The 14,481-nt window shown below is 55.6% G+C and overlaps 3 protein-coding genes across 5 annotated transcripts in view; 1 reads left to right on the forward strand and 2 right to left on the reverse strand.

Moving 5' to 3' along the window:
- Window positions 1-1,995, forward strand: part of LOC102520392 — a 31,096-nt gene extending 29,101 nt beyond the window's left edge. Inside the window, exon 11 of the mRNA XM_032492346.1 lies at window positions 77-1,995. The gene's annotated coding sequence lies outside the window, so the exon portion shown is untranslated. The remainder of the gene's footprint in view (window positions 1-76) is intronic.
- Window positions 771-5,272, reverse strand: LOC102510557 (cytochrome P450 2D14). The gene is made up of 9 exons (XM_006174686.3): window positions 4,981-5,272; window positions 4,154-4,325; window positions 3,361-3,513; window positions 3,101-3,261; window positions 2,502-2,678; window positions 2,157-2,298; window positions 1,737-1,924; window positions 1,124-1,265; window positions 771-1,023 (listed from the first exon to the last, which is right to left on the reverse strand). The coding sequence occupies exons 1-9, from the start codon at window positions 5,167-5,169 to the stop codon at window positions 845-847; spliced, it is 1,503 nt and encodes a 500-aa protein (XP_006174748.1). The 5' UTR covers window positions 5,170-5,272; the 3' UTR covers window positions 771-844.
- A 6,305-nt stretch (window positions 5,273-11,577) lies between these two features.
- Window positions 11,578-14,481, reverse strand: part of TCF20 (transcription factor 20) — an 86,202-nt gene continuing 83,298 nt past the window's right edge. For all 3 annotated transcript variants that reach the window (XM_032492341.1, XM_032492340.1, XM_032492339.1), the window contains one exon: window positions 11,578-11,746. Coding sequence is in view for 1 of the 3 variants with exons in the window: in XM_032492340.1 (XP_032348231.1) it covers window positions 11,729-11,746 (18 nt within the window). In the remaining 2 variants the exon portion in view is untranslated. The remainder of the gene's footprint in view (window positions 11,747-14,481) is intronic.

Genomic DNA, 14,481 nt, shown 5'->3' on the forward strand with positions numbered 1-14,481 from the left:
ATGGGTTCAAGATTGACCACTGTCCCTAGGTCATCCCTACGGCCCACAGGGCTTATTATTCCCTGTCCTGCCCAAGCCTCTCGAGAGCCCAGACTGACCTGGCCACTCAGGATGGAGCCCCAAGTTGGAGCCCAGATGAGTGTCCTCCTCCTGCTCTGGTGTGGCCGTAAGTGGCAACTTCTACTGGGCAGGGGTTGGATGAGCATCCCTAAGGGGCTGGGAAAGGAAGCCCATCAGATCTTGGGGCAGCTCATTCCCGGGCTGCTGTCAGGCCTCCCAGGGAGAGCACTGGCATCTGAAGACTGAGCCCTGGGTAATAACTCAGCCTGTCGCCTCCCAGCCATCCCTGAGTTCCCCACCTTTTGGGGCAGCAGCTTGTGGTGCTGGCTGAGCTGCTGGCCCATGGTACAAGCTGGGTGTGGCTGGGCCTGAAATGTGGGCATCTAGGCAGAGTTTCTAGGCAGAGTGGGGCCCTCCCCATCCCCATCGGGGCCTGACAGCTCTCACCAGCCTATTCGAGCTCCTCACAGCAGAAACCAGGATCTATTTATAGACTTTGTCACTAACCCAGGTAATCAGCATTGGGTTTCTAAAGGTGACTAGGGGATAATCTCTCACTTTCTGAGCCTCAGTATACCCCTCTCTCAAATGGGGTCAAATGACAGGTAAGGATGGATCAGGCTAGGGCAGAAGCTGGACCCAGGGAGGCTGCTGAGGCCCCGTCACTGCCAAGGGGCTGGTCAGGGGCCCCAGGTGGGACTCAAGCCAGGTTGCAGCCACCAGACTGGTTTATTGTACATCAGAGCTACTCCTGAGGAGTGGGTGGAGGGTTTGGTGTCCCCGTCTAGCGAGGCACAGCACAGAGCTGGTAGGGGGCTGGGGTCACCAGGAAGGCAAAGATACCGTGGTCACTTGGGCGGGGCTGCCCAGGGGGCACCGAGAAGCTGAAGCGCTGCAGGAGGCAGGTGAAGAAGAGGAAGAGCTCCATGCGGGCCAGCGGCTCCCCGAGGCACAAGCGGCGGCCTATGTGCAGGTGTGGGGGCTCTGTGAGCCTGGGGGCCTTCGCTCCACCCCACCAAGACTCCCTTGGGAGGGGGAGGCAAGCCAGGCACCCCATAGGCACCTGCTGAGAAAGGCATGAAGGCCTCCTGCTTGACAAAGTGGCCCTGGGCATCTAGGAAGTGCTCCGGATGGAAGCGGAAGGGCATCTTCCATATGGTCTCATCTTTCAGCACCGATGACAGGTTGGTGATGAGCGTTGTCCCCTGGCAGGAGATATCTGGCATGGGTGGGTGTGGACTGGGGGGGGGGTGCCTGCACCTCTGCCACCAAACACACCCGGGGAGCACACACACTGCCTGGCACATACCTGGACTCTTCAAGTGACCCTCAGCCCAAGAAGCTTCTTGGCACCCTCCCTGTCCCCATGGCAGGGCCAAGTGACCTGCCTCCCATGGGTGTCCTGACTGCCACATGTCCTTGCATGCATGGGCTCCTCCAACACACTGCAGTGGCACACTTTAGTTTGTCTTCCCCACCTGACTGGGGCTCTGAATGGACAGGGCAGGCCCTGCCTCTGCTCATCCCCACACCCACCCGGGCTGGGACATTTGTTGCCTGTGGAAATGAGGATTGGGTGCCTTCGGCTCCCATCCTGGCCCCACCTAGCAATGGCCATACTGGGGCTACCGGTGGCAGGTGGTGCTGAGCTGGGATGAGGAGGGCTGTAGGCTTACCTTTGGGATGAGGAAGCCCTGCACTTCAATGTCACGGGATGTCATGTGGGGCAAGCCTAGTGGGACGATGTCCCCAAAGCGCTGCACCTCATGCACCACGGCCATGGTGAAGGGCATGAGGGCCTGATCCCCCATCTCTGGTCGCCGTGCCGGCCCTATCACCTCATCGATTTCCTGTTGCACACGTCCTGGAAAGGTAAGTATCCTCAGTGGTCAGACCCAAGGTCTGGGCCCCAACCTCCTCCTGCCTCCTGTATAGGGCTGTGCCCGCATGGAGGAGGAGGTCACTGTGACCTCTGAGCTGGGGCTTAGCCTCAGCACAGAGCTGCTGCTGGTGGCCAAATCAGCCAAGCTCAGGGGCCTCAGACTGTCCCTTTCCTCCCTCACCCATCCCACCCGGCCCCCCTGGGCTAGGCTCACGTTGCACGTCTGGGTGCAGGATCATGAGGAGGAGGGCCCAGGCCAGCGTGGCTGAGGTAGTTACCATCCCAGCAGAGAACAGGTCAAACACCACTATGCGCAGGTTGTCGTCATTGAAGCTGCTCTCGGGGTTCCCCTTGGCCTGGGCCATGCAGGGAAGGTAAGCTCAGGGGCAGAGGGAGGGAAGGTGAGCTCAGGGGCAGAGGGAGGAAGACCCAAATGGCTTCCCACTCTGCTCCTGTCAGCCCGGACGGGTTCATGACCACAGGGTAATACACAGGCCCCACCTTGCCTGGGTTCGCCTCCTGGGGTCCTCAACGCACACCCTTGTCCCTGTCAGCTCACCTCCTCGATCTCATCCATGAAGATGTCAGTCAGGTCTCGGGGAGGCTGGGCCCGGTCTCGAGTCATCCTGTGCTCGGTGATCAGTTCATCCATCATGGCCACGAAAGCCCTCTGCCCCGAGAAGACCTTGGCGGCCAGCCCCGGGATACGCAGGAGAACTGGGGCTGCTTCCAGCACCTGTGCAGGTCACAGCTATGGGGCCCTGCGGCCTCCTGGTGCTCAAGGTGTTCACCTTGACCAGTCAGGCCCCAGCTATCTCCAGGGTGTCCCCGTTATTGACCTTGTACCCCCCTAAGTTCTGGCCTTCACCCTCTCTCCTGACCCTGGGCCCAGGATAAACCTAAAGTCTACATCTCATGGGCGCAGCTGCCTGCCAGTGAAGGAGCCCTCCTAAGCCCGCTGACCCGGGCCCCGCCTCTCCCTTCAGTGTTTGTCCTTTCCTCAGTTCTGGGCCTTTTCCCTTGCAGTTGCCTCTCTGGGAATGCCCTTTCTCCTCTGGCCCCCTACACTAATCCTCCTGCAGGAAGGCCCATTGCAGGGCTGAGGCCTCCTCAACGGAACTCGCCCTGCAGGGCTCCTCGGCGCCTACCTCCCCTCACCTGGCGCAAGAAGCCAACGTCCTCCTTCAGTCCCTTCTCAATTAGTTCCAGCAGCTTGAGGATGCAAGGATCGTTATACTCAAAGCGGCGCCCGAAGGTGAGGGAGGAGATCACGTTGCTCACCGCTTTATTCAGGAAGGCGTTGGGGCTAAAAGGGCATCCTAGGAGGGGACGATGCGGGTCAGGGCGTCGCCTCTCTCTCCTCTTCCCCAGCTTCTCCAAACTTGTCTCTTCTCCTGCCCCTTAGCCCCAGTACTCACCAGCCTGGTCGGCGAAGGCAGCACAGAGGCACGAGGCCTCTTCGGTCACCCATTGTTCCAGAGACTTCTTGCCCATGCCTAAGTTGCGCAGTGTGGATACGGAGAAGCGCCGCTGCTCGCGCCACGCGCGCCCATAGCGCGCCAGGATGACTCCTGGGGGCGGGGCGGGCACGTGGGCGGGGCTTGGATGAGCCGCGGCCCCGCCCTCTGCCGCAAACTGTGCCCGCGGGTTCCCCGCCCTGCCCATTGTTCTGCTCACAGCCCCGCCCCCTTTCTGGGCAGGTCGCGCCACCTGTTCCGTCCCTGCTAACCTCGCCCTCCTCCCTCTCCCAAGTCCCTCCCCATTTGACACCCCCTTCCAGTTGGGGACAGGTCTCACTGTGCCCTCCCGCATTGCTCGCCAACTCTCCCCTGCTAGGGGCAGGTCTCGGATCCACTTTTTGTTCTGCCCACCGTGGCCCCTTCCTCATTAGGGGAAGGTCCTGGCCCGCCCCCTGCCCCGCCCACTCTGACATCGTCCTCCTCATTCCTAACCATACTGACGTCCCCTTTGTGCTCAGTGACCCAGGGCCTCCCTCTCAGCAAGGTCCCGCCCTCTCCCCGCCCATGTTCCTCCCCCTCCACCCTTGACTCGGGCGACTCGGGCTTCTTTCTCCACCGTGCGCCCCTTCAGATTCGCTCGCTCTTTCCTGCACCGAACATTCACGACCCTGCCTCCGCTTGGCCCTGCCGGCATCGCCTCACTGCTGGCCCTGTCCCTGCCAGGATGCGGTCTCTTCCTTCCTCCGCTTGCCTTCAGAGCGCGGCCCCAAACCCAGGTGCTCGTAGACAGTCGCAGGTGGGCGGTCAGCGGTGTCCTGGCTGTGGTACACCAGCGCCTCGCGCACAGCCGCCAGCCCGTTGAGTACGACCACAGGCGTCCACACCTGCTGCAGGCTGAACACGTCCCCGAAGCGACGCCGCAGCTGCAGGCCAAAGGTCAAGGAGCATCGTCAAGCCTCGACCCGCGAGGGTGCTGGCCCAGCATCATGGCCTTAGTCTTGGGGGGCCTCTGGGCCACCAGTAGGGAGTGAGTGCAAGGACTTTATCCAGCTTGTAAGCCCGGGAGGAGGGTCACATCCGCTATGGTCAAGGACTCCATGTTGGATCAGACTACCCAGCTATGACTGTGCAAAGGTTACCAAAACTGTCAAATTAGCGTCCCATTTTACAGGAGGCCCAAGGTCTCACAGCAGCAAGATTTGAACCAGATCTCTGTACCTCTCTCAAGCCTCAACTTCTGATTTAAATACAACTCATAACCAGACTCCTCTCCCCCATTCTCAAGACCTTTCCTCCTGATGTATTCAGAAAGGACTCAGGCTCACGTAATTTAAGTGCTGGCCAACTGAATCCCCAACCTGCTGCCAAGTCCCCACCTTCCCTCAGTGCCTCTGCCTTCTCTGAATTTTGTTTGGAAAATCCAAACTGTCCTCAGGCCCTGCACGAATGCCCTCCGTCAGGGAGCCTCATCAGTCTAGTTCCTTGTCCAGCCTGTGACTTCATCCACCACCCACTGCTGCTAGGTGGGGTCCCCAGCCCCTCTGCTGCCCACCCTCCAACCCTGCCTTCATTTCTCACCTTGCTAAAGCTGTGAACTGGGTCCTGGAAGTTCACCTGCAGCAGGTTACCCAGCACAGGCAGTGGCATGGGGCCTGGTGGGTAGTGTGCAACCCAGCGTGAGCGCCGGTGCATCAGGTCCACCAAAAGCAGGAAGATGACGATGGCCATGGCCAGGGTCCCTAGTGTATCCCCAGTCAGCAGCCCCATGGTTGCCTCAGAGTGGGCTGGGCTCCTCACCACACCAGGCACGTAGGACCAGGAGAGGCAGGCACTCTCACCACATCCCGAGGGCTCGACCAGCCTGGACCCTTTTATCAAGGGAGGTGAGACTGGCCTTTGCCCTCAGCCCTGAACCAACCTGCCAGGGAGATTGTGTAGTCAAAGGGTGCAGGGGTGGCCGCTGTCCCTCCTGCTCGCTCCAGGTGCTTATCCCAAGGGAGTGGGGGTTAGGATTTGAGAAGTCCTCCCCTCCCCCAAGCCTGACTCTCCAGCTCTGTAAAGATTCCAAAGAAGAATCAGGGGTCTTTGGACTTGATCCTGCCATCCACCGGTCACTTTAGGCTCACACTCCCTAATGTGGTCACAGTCTCATCCCCAGAACATGTCCCTACAGTCTCATTATCACCTGTCTCCTCCTGAGTGGCCTTCACTTCCCAGGTTTGTTACTGGGCTTCACTGGTGCTCTAGGAGGTCACAGTGATCAGAAAGACCATTGTAGGGGGGATGAAGTTCTCGGTGTCCCCTCACGTCACATGAGTACACTCAAAAGACAGAATCACACACCCCTAAACCATTCACACCCTCACATACTACTCACATGCACATATTTACACACCCACGAAACCACACACATTAACACATGTACCACTTACACACAGACCCAGCATCAAGCCCTCTAGTTCTCAGGGCCTGCCTGGACCCAACCCCCCTCCTCCCACCTTGAGGCTGCTGGCAGTACTGCTGGGGGCCCGCACCTGGCTGGCTGCTGGCTCAGCTTCCTTGGTTTGTTTTCACCTTGTTTGTTTTCCTTGGCCTGGTTTTCGCCTAGTTGTGGTTGTGGCTGCGGTGAGTTTGAAGCTAGGGGTGGGGAGGCAGCAGGATTGTTTTCAGATTCCCTGGTCTCCCTGACTAGCCAGTTCCATGGCCCAGAGACGCCTTCCTAAGTTTGTTACAAGTTGGTCCAAGGACCTCCCAGCTCTTGTGGCCATCCAGGTGATGAATCTCCTTCTTGCCTGTGTCCATTTCCTGACTCGAAGAAATGTGGGGTGGGTGCTTTCCTTTGTTGACCAGGCTGCCAATAAGCTCAGGGCACTAGGGTAGCTTAGCATAGGATGTGACTGTCCTCGGAGGAGTGGGACTGATTCTTCCTCCTCATTATCTGTCCTTGAACATCAGCTGTTCAAACTCTAGAAGACAAAGGGTTGGAAACCAGGTGGAAAAGTAATTTATGCCCTCAGATTCTTGCTGAGGACCACAAGGAATGGATTCTCAAGAGGCTGGCCTTCTCCCTCCCTCTGGGCCAAGTCTGCCCTGGCTCCAGCCCCACTCCTTCCAACCCTGACTCTGGTCTCTTTCAGTGGCTCCAGCCCTCAAGGAAAGGTGCAAACCTTGGTACCACCCTGCACCAGTGCATGCCACCTCCAGGCTGGAATTGTGGCTACCAGGCCCTCCCTTGTGCTCAGCCTCTCACCCCTCCCAAAGCAGGGGGGTGACGACATCATGCTAGGACAGAGCCCGCTGGCCTCAGTATCCTCCTCCAACAATGAAAGGGGTGAGATTTGAGGCGGAGTTTTTAAATCAGTAAAGCTGATGGGAACTCTGACGCCCAAACCTCCTCAAGTGTACAGGCACAGGAGCTCGGAGGGGAGGGAAGGTGACGTCAGGCCTCCTCACCCATCCCAGGGGTATGTGAGGCAACCTCTCTTTCTGAAAACTGCTAGACTATTCCAGGGTCTTGGAGGTGCTCTCCCCCAACTTACACTCCCTACCCCTGTCCCCCCTGGTTCCCTCCCTCCCCCACTACTCCCCAACAGTGAGAGAACCAGGTTCTTCCCAGGGCACCTTCAGACAGGACATGGAGTGCTTGTGGTTTCCAGGTATTGGCTTCAACATTTGCAATTACTGCTTGGTTTGTGAAAGCTGCTTCTGCCCTTCCAAATTTCAACATCTCCACTCTCCTGTCAGGCCCAGGACCAGAGGGTAGCTAGCTGGGGCCCAAATGGGTCTTCCTCAGTTTACCTGCTTTCCCTGCATCTTGCTTTGGCCAAGGTTTGGATTCTGTGCCACCCTGTCTGGATGTACCCTGTGCTGGTTGCTGGGCCAGGCACTGGCCACATGGTGGGAAGGCAATGGTGGGTCCCTGCTCCAAGGTGCTCATGACCAAGTGGAGGATTGGGAGCCAGAGAGCTGACATACCAGGCCAGCAGTGCTGGGACTGCTTTGAGGGTCATGGGGACATTGCTCTAGGATGGAGCAGGACTTTCTAGGAAGACTTCCTAGAGGGCTTCAGCTGGCTTGGTATTGCAAGACAGGGTGACCTGGAGCAGGACTAAAGCACCACTGGGAAACAGCAGGAGGCAGGCAGCTTGAGGCTAGGGCTTTGCAAGTCTGGCCGAGGACTGGATTGTGGGGAACTGGGGTCCCTGGGCCTCAAGGAGGCAGGGAGATCAGTTTTGAGGCCAGTCAACAGACCAAGAGGGTGAGACCCCTGGGCACCCTGGGGATTTCTCAGATCCTGCCTGTGGTCTCTCATTTGGCCTCAGCTGAATGTTCCTGTCCCAGCAGTAACTTTCCACCCAGGACAGCCAGAGAACCAGGTGGTGTGAGTGGGGCTGGCAGGATGGTCCAAGTGTTCCTCAAAGTGGCTCTCAATAAACTGCCTTTATTTATGCTTTGTATTGGATGTGTCATGCTCTCCCCAAGCAGTCATTCTGATGGACATAAGGGCAGTGACAGACATGCCTGAAGCAGTACCCTTCTGATACTAGGGACCTGTTGTCCAGGACAGGCGGCCTTGAGGAAAACCTGCAATCATGAGGACTACGGCCTTTTGCAATCATTGTGCAATCGTTGCCTCTGTTCACGCGGCACTCACATGCCAGGCACGGCTGCTCACTCTCCCCGGTCCTCCCCACACCCTGTAAGGCAGGTGGCTTTATGGTCGCCAAGGCAGTGTCTCAGGGATCATGCTAGGGGGGTCAAAGTTACAGAGTACCACTAGGGTCTGTCTCAAAACTCATGCTCTTATCTATGCTCTACACTGGACACAAACTTCTATGAGGGAAATTTTTTAAGTTACTGAGATTTATTATTTTAGAAACATACACCGCCTTCCCTGGTGGGCTTCTGCCCCGGAGGAGCTACTGGGGCTGGAGGGATGAGCCCCTGCCCCCGCGCCACAGGAATCACCCGCACAGGGAAGGCTCATCTGGACACTGACCTGAGGCTCAGACTCCAGCGTGACGTCAGCAAGATAGCGGATCAGAAAGCGCGGGGCCCTGGGTCCCCCAAGCACCGAGACCCAGGCCGGGAACCCCGCGGGATGCGGAGCAACCCCTCCGCAGAGCCCCAGGGAGCCGGGAGGGAGTCGCAGCCCCCAGCGAGGGCGCTGGGAGAGTTGGCGGCGTTTTGCTCGCTCTCCACCACCCTGCCCCCCCCGCGGCACAAACCCCCCAGTTCCCGCTCCTCCCTGGAAGCTGCGTCTAGCTAGTCGGGGCGCCGCGGGCCCAGCGGTCTCACCTGACTCGCGGTACCGACTCGCTCCGCGCCCGCTGGGATCCAGGTGGAGGCCCCGCTGGGCGGCTGCGTCTGCAGTTCCCCGGGAGGGCGCCGGAGGGCGCGGCCGAGGAGCGCCACGAACTGGGCGCCGCCTCTCGTTGTCTTATGGGCACAGGGCTTTGCCTTGGCAACATGCCAAAGTTTTGGAGCTCGGCTGCACAACAATGTGAATGTGCTTAACATTGGACGTGGAGCAGCAGGAAGTCTCGTTCACTGCTGGTGAGAATGCAAATGGTACAGCCACTTCGTAAGACAGTTTAGCAGTTCCCTACACAAAAACCTGCATATTGATGTTTATAGCAGTTTTACTCATAATTGCCAAAATCTGAACCACGATCTTTCAGTAGGTGAATGGATAAACTATCCAAGCTGTGGAATATTCTAAAGCATTAAAAAAGATATGAGCTCTCAAGCCATGAAAAGACATGGAGGAAACTTAAGTAAGTACTTAATTACCAAACAATAGAAGCCAATTTGAAAAGGCTACATACTGTCTGACTCCAACTCTGTGACATTCTGGAAAAGGCAAAACTAAAAGATCAGTGGTTGTCAGGAGTCAGGGGAGGGAGGGAGGGATGAACAGGCAGAGCACAGAGGATTTTTAGGGCAGTGAAGAGTCCGTGTGATACTGTCATGGCAGATACATGTCATACATTTGTCCAAACACACAGAATGTCCACCACCAAGAGAGAACCCTAATGTAAACTATGGGCTCTGGGTGACGATGTGCCAATGGAGGTTCACCAATCATAAAAAGCACCACGCTGGTAACTGGGGAAGGCTGGGCTGGGCATGTGGGGTGGGGCAGAGGATACATGGCAAATTCTAACTTCTCAACACTGCTATGAACCTAAAACTGCTCTAAAAATAAAGTCTATTAAAAAAAATACATGTTAACTCAAAAGTGGCAGGAGTTCAAAATGCTCATGAACTGTTGAGGCTTCCTGCAGAAGCCAGGAAGCTGGAGTCTGGGGGGAGGTATGGAAAAGGGCCAGTCGTCGGTGAACAGTCTTTTTAGTACCCAGTTTGAAGAAGGACCTGGAAGAGTCACAAGTGCCTCACTCAAGGTGTCATCAGCAAGTCGAGAGATACATCTTTCCTTTTGTGGTTTAGCCCTTAACACCTGAAATCTATCAATTTCATTTGAACTGTGCTAGTGCCAAGTCAAGAACAGAGCGGAAGCCACGAAGCTCAAAAAGCCGTCATTCCTATGCAGGTCCCATGGCCCACACATGGCATACCCACCCACGTCTTCATCCTGGCAGAGCAAAATGAGAAATGGACTGCTCTGCCTGATGTAGCCATTATAACGAAATTAATCTGCCATTTCTGTAGGCTCAAATTGATGAGCACACAAGAACTCATTTATAATTGCTTGTTTCTACTTCACAACATCCCTTCCAATATTTCTATTCTCTAAAATAAAGTCCATTAACACTGCATTATTTTTTAATAACTTTTGAAATTAATGTTGATTGGAAATATGCCCTTGTATCAACTTAAGTAAATCCGGCCATCCCCATACACTGACTGAGTTCCACCCTCCAGGCTGAGTGGCAGACAGGAGCTCTTGGTTTGCTTCATTCCAAGTTCTGCTGCAAGGGCTGCGCGGCCCGCACAGAGCCTGGCAGCCGCACCAGTCAGAGGGCAACCACCTCTGCGGCAGAACCAGAGCCACCCCGGGGCTGGGATGGGAAGAGAAAGAGACACATTCGCTTTAGAGTTAAAAGAAAGGAAGAAAGAAAGAAAGAAAACAAGGTTAAAATGAAGTTTATTATTTTTTTGATTTTTTTGTTTTGTTTTTTAAATAAAACTGTTTGTGAAACAGCTATTTTATCCCCACGGCAGAGTGACCCCTGAAAGATGCACTAACCCCTTCTTAAGGCCTTAAGATTTTTTTTGTACTTTTTTCTTTTTTTAAAACTCAGATATTTAGAAATTATACAATTTACAAAACAAAACAAAATACAACATAAAGAATCATGTAGCATGGGGCTGCTCAACTGACAGACCCCCTTTTCCTTTATAAAAATGAAAGCAAAAGAGAAAAGGGTGGAGTGGGTGTTCCTGGTCAGCTTACCCCACACGATCACACCCAACACTGCCCTTCCCCGTGTCCACCCCTACAGCTTAGGCTTCCGTCCTGTCCGTCCTGGGGGTCAGGGCACAGCTGCTTGAAGTGTGCCCAGAGGAGGCCGTCCCTTGACCCTGCTGGCTGAGCCACTTAGTGGGATACTTGGGGCTCTCCCTGGCCACAGCGACCAGGGGCATAGCTGTGACCTTGGGGCATCTGCCAATTTCACCTCCCAAAAAAGAAAAAATTAAAAAATAATAAATAAATAGTGTTTCTGGAAATGAAAAAAATTTATTTTTGTCTTTAAACATTCTTCCACTCCTGAAAACACAGACCTCCACTTCCCTCCCCCTCAACCTTCTCACTTTGAGACAAATTAATGACAAAAGAATGGTTTGGTGTGGTTTGTCCGTTCTTTCGACCCTGGGTCTAGAGTCTCTGAATTGTGTGAGCTGGGCTAAGGATTCAAGCCACCCCTGTCCCTGTGAGATGAGAGTTTGTTCAGTTCAATTTCACATTTCAATTTCACTTATTGGAACAAATTTGGAGTTCTTTAACTAGATAATTTTAAAATAGAATCAAAAGGGATAGCGCACCTTTCATTTAAACAAAGTCTTTCCAGACTAAAAATAGATTTATATATATATATTTTTATCCCTCCCTTTTAATTCCCCCCACCCTTTCCCATCATCCCAGCCCTCCCCCCTCCCCCCAAATTGTCACTATGGAGATTGTGTCCATGGAAACAGCCATTCCAACTTCTTGGGTCTTTCTTTCCTGTGGTGTCACCGGTTTGAGTGATGTAAGAACTTAGGAAGGAAGTGCTGGCACGGGCAGGCACGCGGGGTGGGGTGGGGTGGGGTGTGGCTGCACAGGAGGACCATTTCCATTCCATCACGAGTGTCCACCACCTTCTCATCTCCACAGTCTCACCTGCAAGACAGAACAGACATTGGGTGCTAGGGACCTTCACGCGGTGCTGCAGCCAACAGCCCTTGCTCTGTGGTGGTCCTGAGGTCGGGGTGGAGAGGCTTTCTGTAGGGTCCAGCAGCCGCAGACCCCTGTGAACATGGTGCTGGCACTGCAGATCCCCGAGGCCAATGGTGGAGTCACTGTGTGGCTCTCGGCCTGGGACAGGGAAAGGCAGCAATGACCTGACCAGCTGTGCAGGCCCTGGACCCTGAGTGCCCCTCACGGCATGTCTACCGCCCCAGGCATGAAAGGAACCGAGACCAGGAGAGAATTCCCTGACTCCCCAGTGAGGCGGCCCTGGAGTGGGGCAGCTCTCGGGTGACCCCTGCTCTGGCCCATGCCTCCTGGGGCCTGAGGCTGGGCTCAGCACTTGGTGGCAGGGCCAGTGCTCAGAGGTGGCTGAGCACCCAGCCCATCTAGAAGAACCAGCTCAGGACCACTTCACGGCTGCTTCCAGTCCAGGTAGTCTTTACCGTAACAGAGAACACTCCCCACAGGGGCTCTGACAGGGAGGGCTGGTCTCTGCTCATCCTCTGAGTCTCCCCAGGCCCTTGCTGCTGGCGAGACGTCTCCTCTTCCAGCCCAGGCTCCAGGCTGAGGAAGACTATCGTGGTGACTGTTGGTACGTGGGGTTGTACCAAGGGCCTCCTCAGAATGCTTCATGGGTCATTTATGTGCAAAGGTCTCAGAGAGACACAGCAGTTTCTTAGGAATTCAGTCCAGAAAAATTAAGCCAGAAGCCAAGAGTGGTGGCAGCCTCATCCTCACTTGTTTTCTGCCAGTCACAGAACTCTTGGAAACTGTGTGGGGCTCACCTCGCTTCTTCCTCAAACCCTCTTTGGTGCCCTCCTTCAACAAATAAAGCTCAGGAAAATCCAGGCATCACTATCCTTTTTCTGTTTCTGTAAAAGTTACTAATATGCAAAATAGTTAAGAAAGTTGGTCTGCCTGCACGAGCTAAGAACAGACATACCTGCCTGGGCCAGAAAGATATTCCTAACTGCTTGGCAGAAAACACAAATAAACAGAAAGAGACTCGTGGAGACAGTAGGACAATGGTGCCACCCTCAGACAAAAGCAACCCTGGGACTCCAGGTGCCAGGGCCTGGGGATGTGGGCCAGCGGCTGAGCCATCCATCCTGCCATTCTCAGGATATTCACAGTGACAGCGTGGCTCCCCTGGTACCGAAGTTGCCTCTGGGCCCGGGAGGTCGCCTACATGATCCGTGCCTCCTCCTGCTCTGACACACTCTCCACCCCTGATTCTGGTTTCCTGAGGCCACGGCTGCCAGGAAAGGGGAGAGCAGCAGCCTTCTCTGGTGCCACCCCAGGAACCAAAGGCCTTTTGTAAATGCAATGACAAGGGGAGAGCTAATGAGGCAGCTCAAACAACGACCAGAGGGTCAAAATCTTGCTGGGGATGTGGGCCACTGGCATCAACAGAGGACAGGTGCTACGCACACTCTGCAGGGAGGGACAGCACAGGGCAGGGTTTGCCCTCCCCCAAGTGCCCGGCACAGTCTTGGGTCTGCACCCTATCCCGCTCATTTCTCAGAACAGCAGGCCCCCATCCTCAGAATGAAGGCTGTCTCGGCACCCAGGGTCCACCTGGCCAGTAGGTTCTTGCAGGCTGCTGACTCTGACTCCTCCCTTGGTGCCACAGGGGTGCCTGGTGGTCAGGGGAGCCCTGGCCCTTCCGCACCTCCTGCCTGGGGCTCTGTCTTCTCACCTTCTCAAAGGGTACCTCCCCCCAGGTTCTGCTACTAGACCGGCTCAAACACATGATACGCTGAATGTTATGAGACCCTAACTTCTCAGTTACTTCTAAAAACTGTTCCTTCAATGAGGAGAATGGGAAGAAAATTCTTTAAGCATCTACTAGATGCCAGGCACTATGCTAGGAGCAGTATACACATTATTTCAAAGTAACACTGAGAGGCCTGACCCCCACATCTTGGAGATGAGGAGGTGGAGGGAGGTGACACACATGGTCCGAAGCCACGTGGCTGGCTAGAGCTGGGACTGGGCTCATATCCAACAAAGCTCTTCCAACTCAGTCCCAGGAACTCTGCCTTTGAGCCTCCATTGTCTCAGTCCTGTCCAAACGCACAGGACGTGGCCGAGAAGGCAGTGGCCTGAGCAGAGCCCCAGAGCAGCCAGCGGGAGCTGGGGAAGCGGACAGCTCTGAGGACTTTAACGGTTCTCTGTGAAAAGGCATCCACATGTCTGGCTGCCTCGGAACAGGATTTCATCTCGGGCTAGAGCCTTCCGCCACCCGCCCCCACCCTGGTCGTGCTCCCAGCCTCCCTCCTGCTTCGCCTCTGCCACCTGAACCTGGCTGTACTCCCCATCCTCTCCACCTGCAGCGACTCCGCCACCTCAGCCACACCCAGTCTGGCCAGGACTCCTCATCCTAGGAGGGACTTGTGGTTGTCACTGCCGTGGGTGTGGAGGGGCCTCCTTCTGAACCTGCACCCATCTGGGCTCTCCTCCCCGTGTGCCCCTTCCTGTGCCCTCTCTGGGCCAGCACACGAAGGGGCAAAGACAGCGGTCCCTGTCCTCAGGGGCAGACAGTCTAGTGGAGATGCAGACAGTAAGTGAATGAACAAATGACTCAAAACTGTGGTGACACCAGGAAGGCTGCCGTGTGAACAAGGGGTGCTTTCGGTGGGGACGGACTTTGCAGGGAAGACCAC

Source organism: Camelus ferus, chromosome 12 (genome assembly GCF_009834535.1).
Source record: "Camelus ferus isolate YT-003-E chromosome 12, BCGSAC_Cfer_1.0, whole genome shotgun sequence".
Classification (NCBI taxonomy): domain Eukaryota; kingdom Metazoa; phylum Chordata; class Mammalia; order Artiodactyla; family Camelidae; genus Camelus; species Camelus ferus.

Bases quoted from the DNA above. Each gene is read 5' to 3' on its own strand.
- LOC102510557 (XM_006174686.3), bottom strand. From the start codon at position 5,169: ATGGGGCTGCTGACTGGGGATACACTAGGGACCCTGGCCATGGCCATC. The intron at 2,299-2,501 runs GTGAGCTGACAG...TGCATGGCCCAG, and splicing joins TCATGGATGAGATCGAGGAG to GCCAAGGGGAACCCCGAGAG. The intron at 1,024-1,123 runs GTGCCTATGGGG...ACCTGCACATAG, and splicing joins CTTCATGCCTTTCTCAGCAG to GCCGCCGCTTGTGCCTCGGG.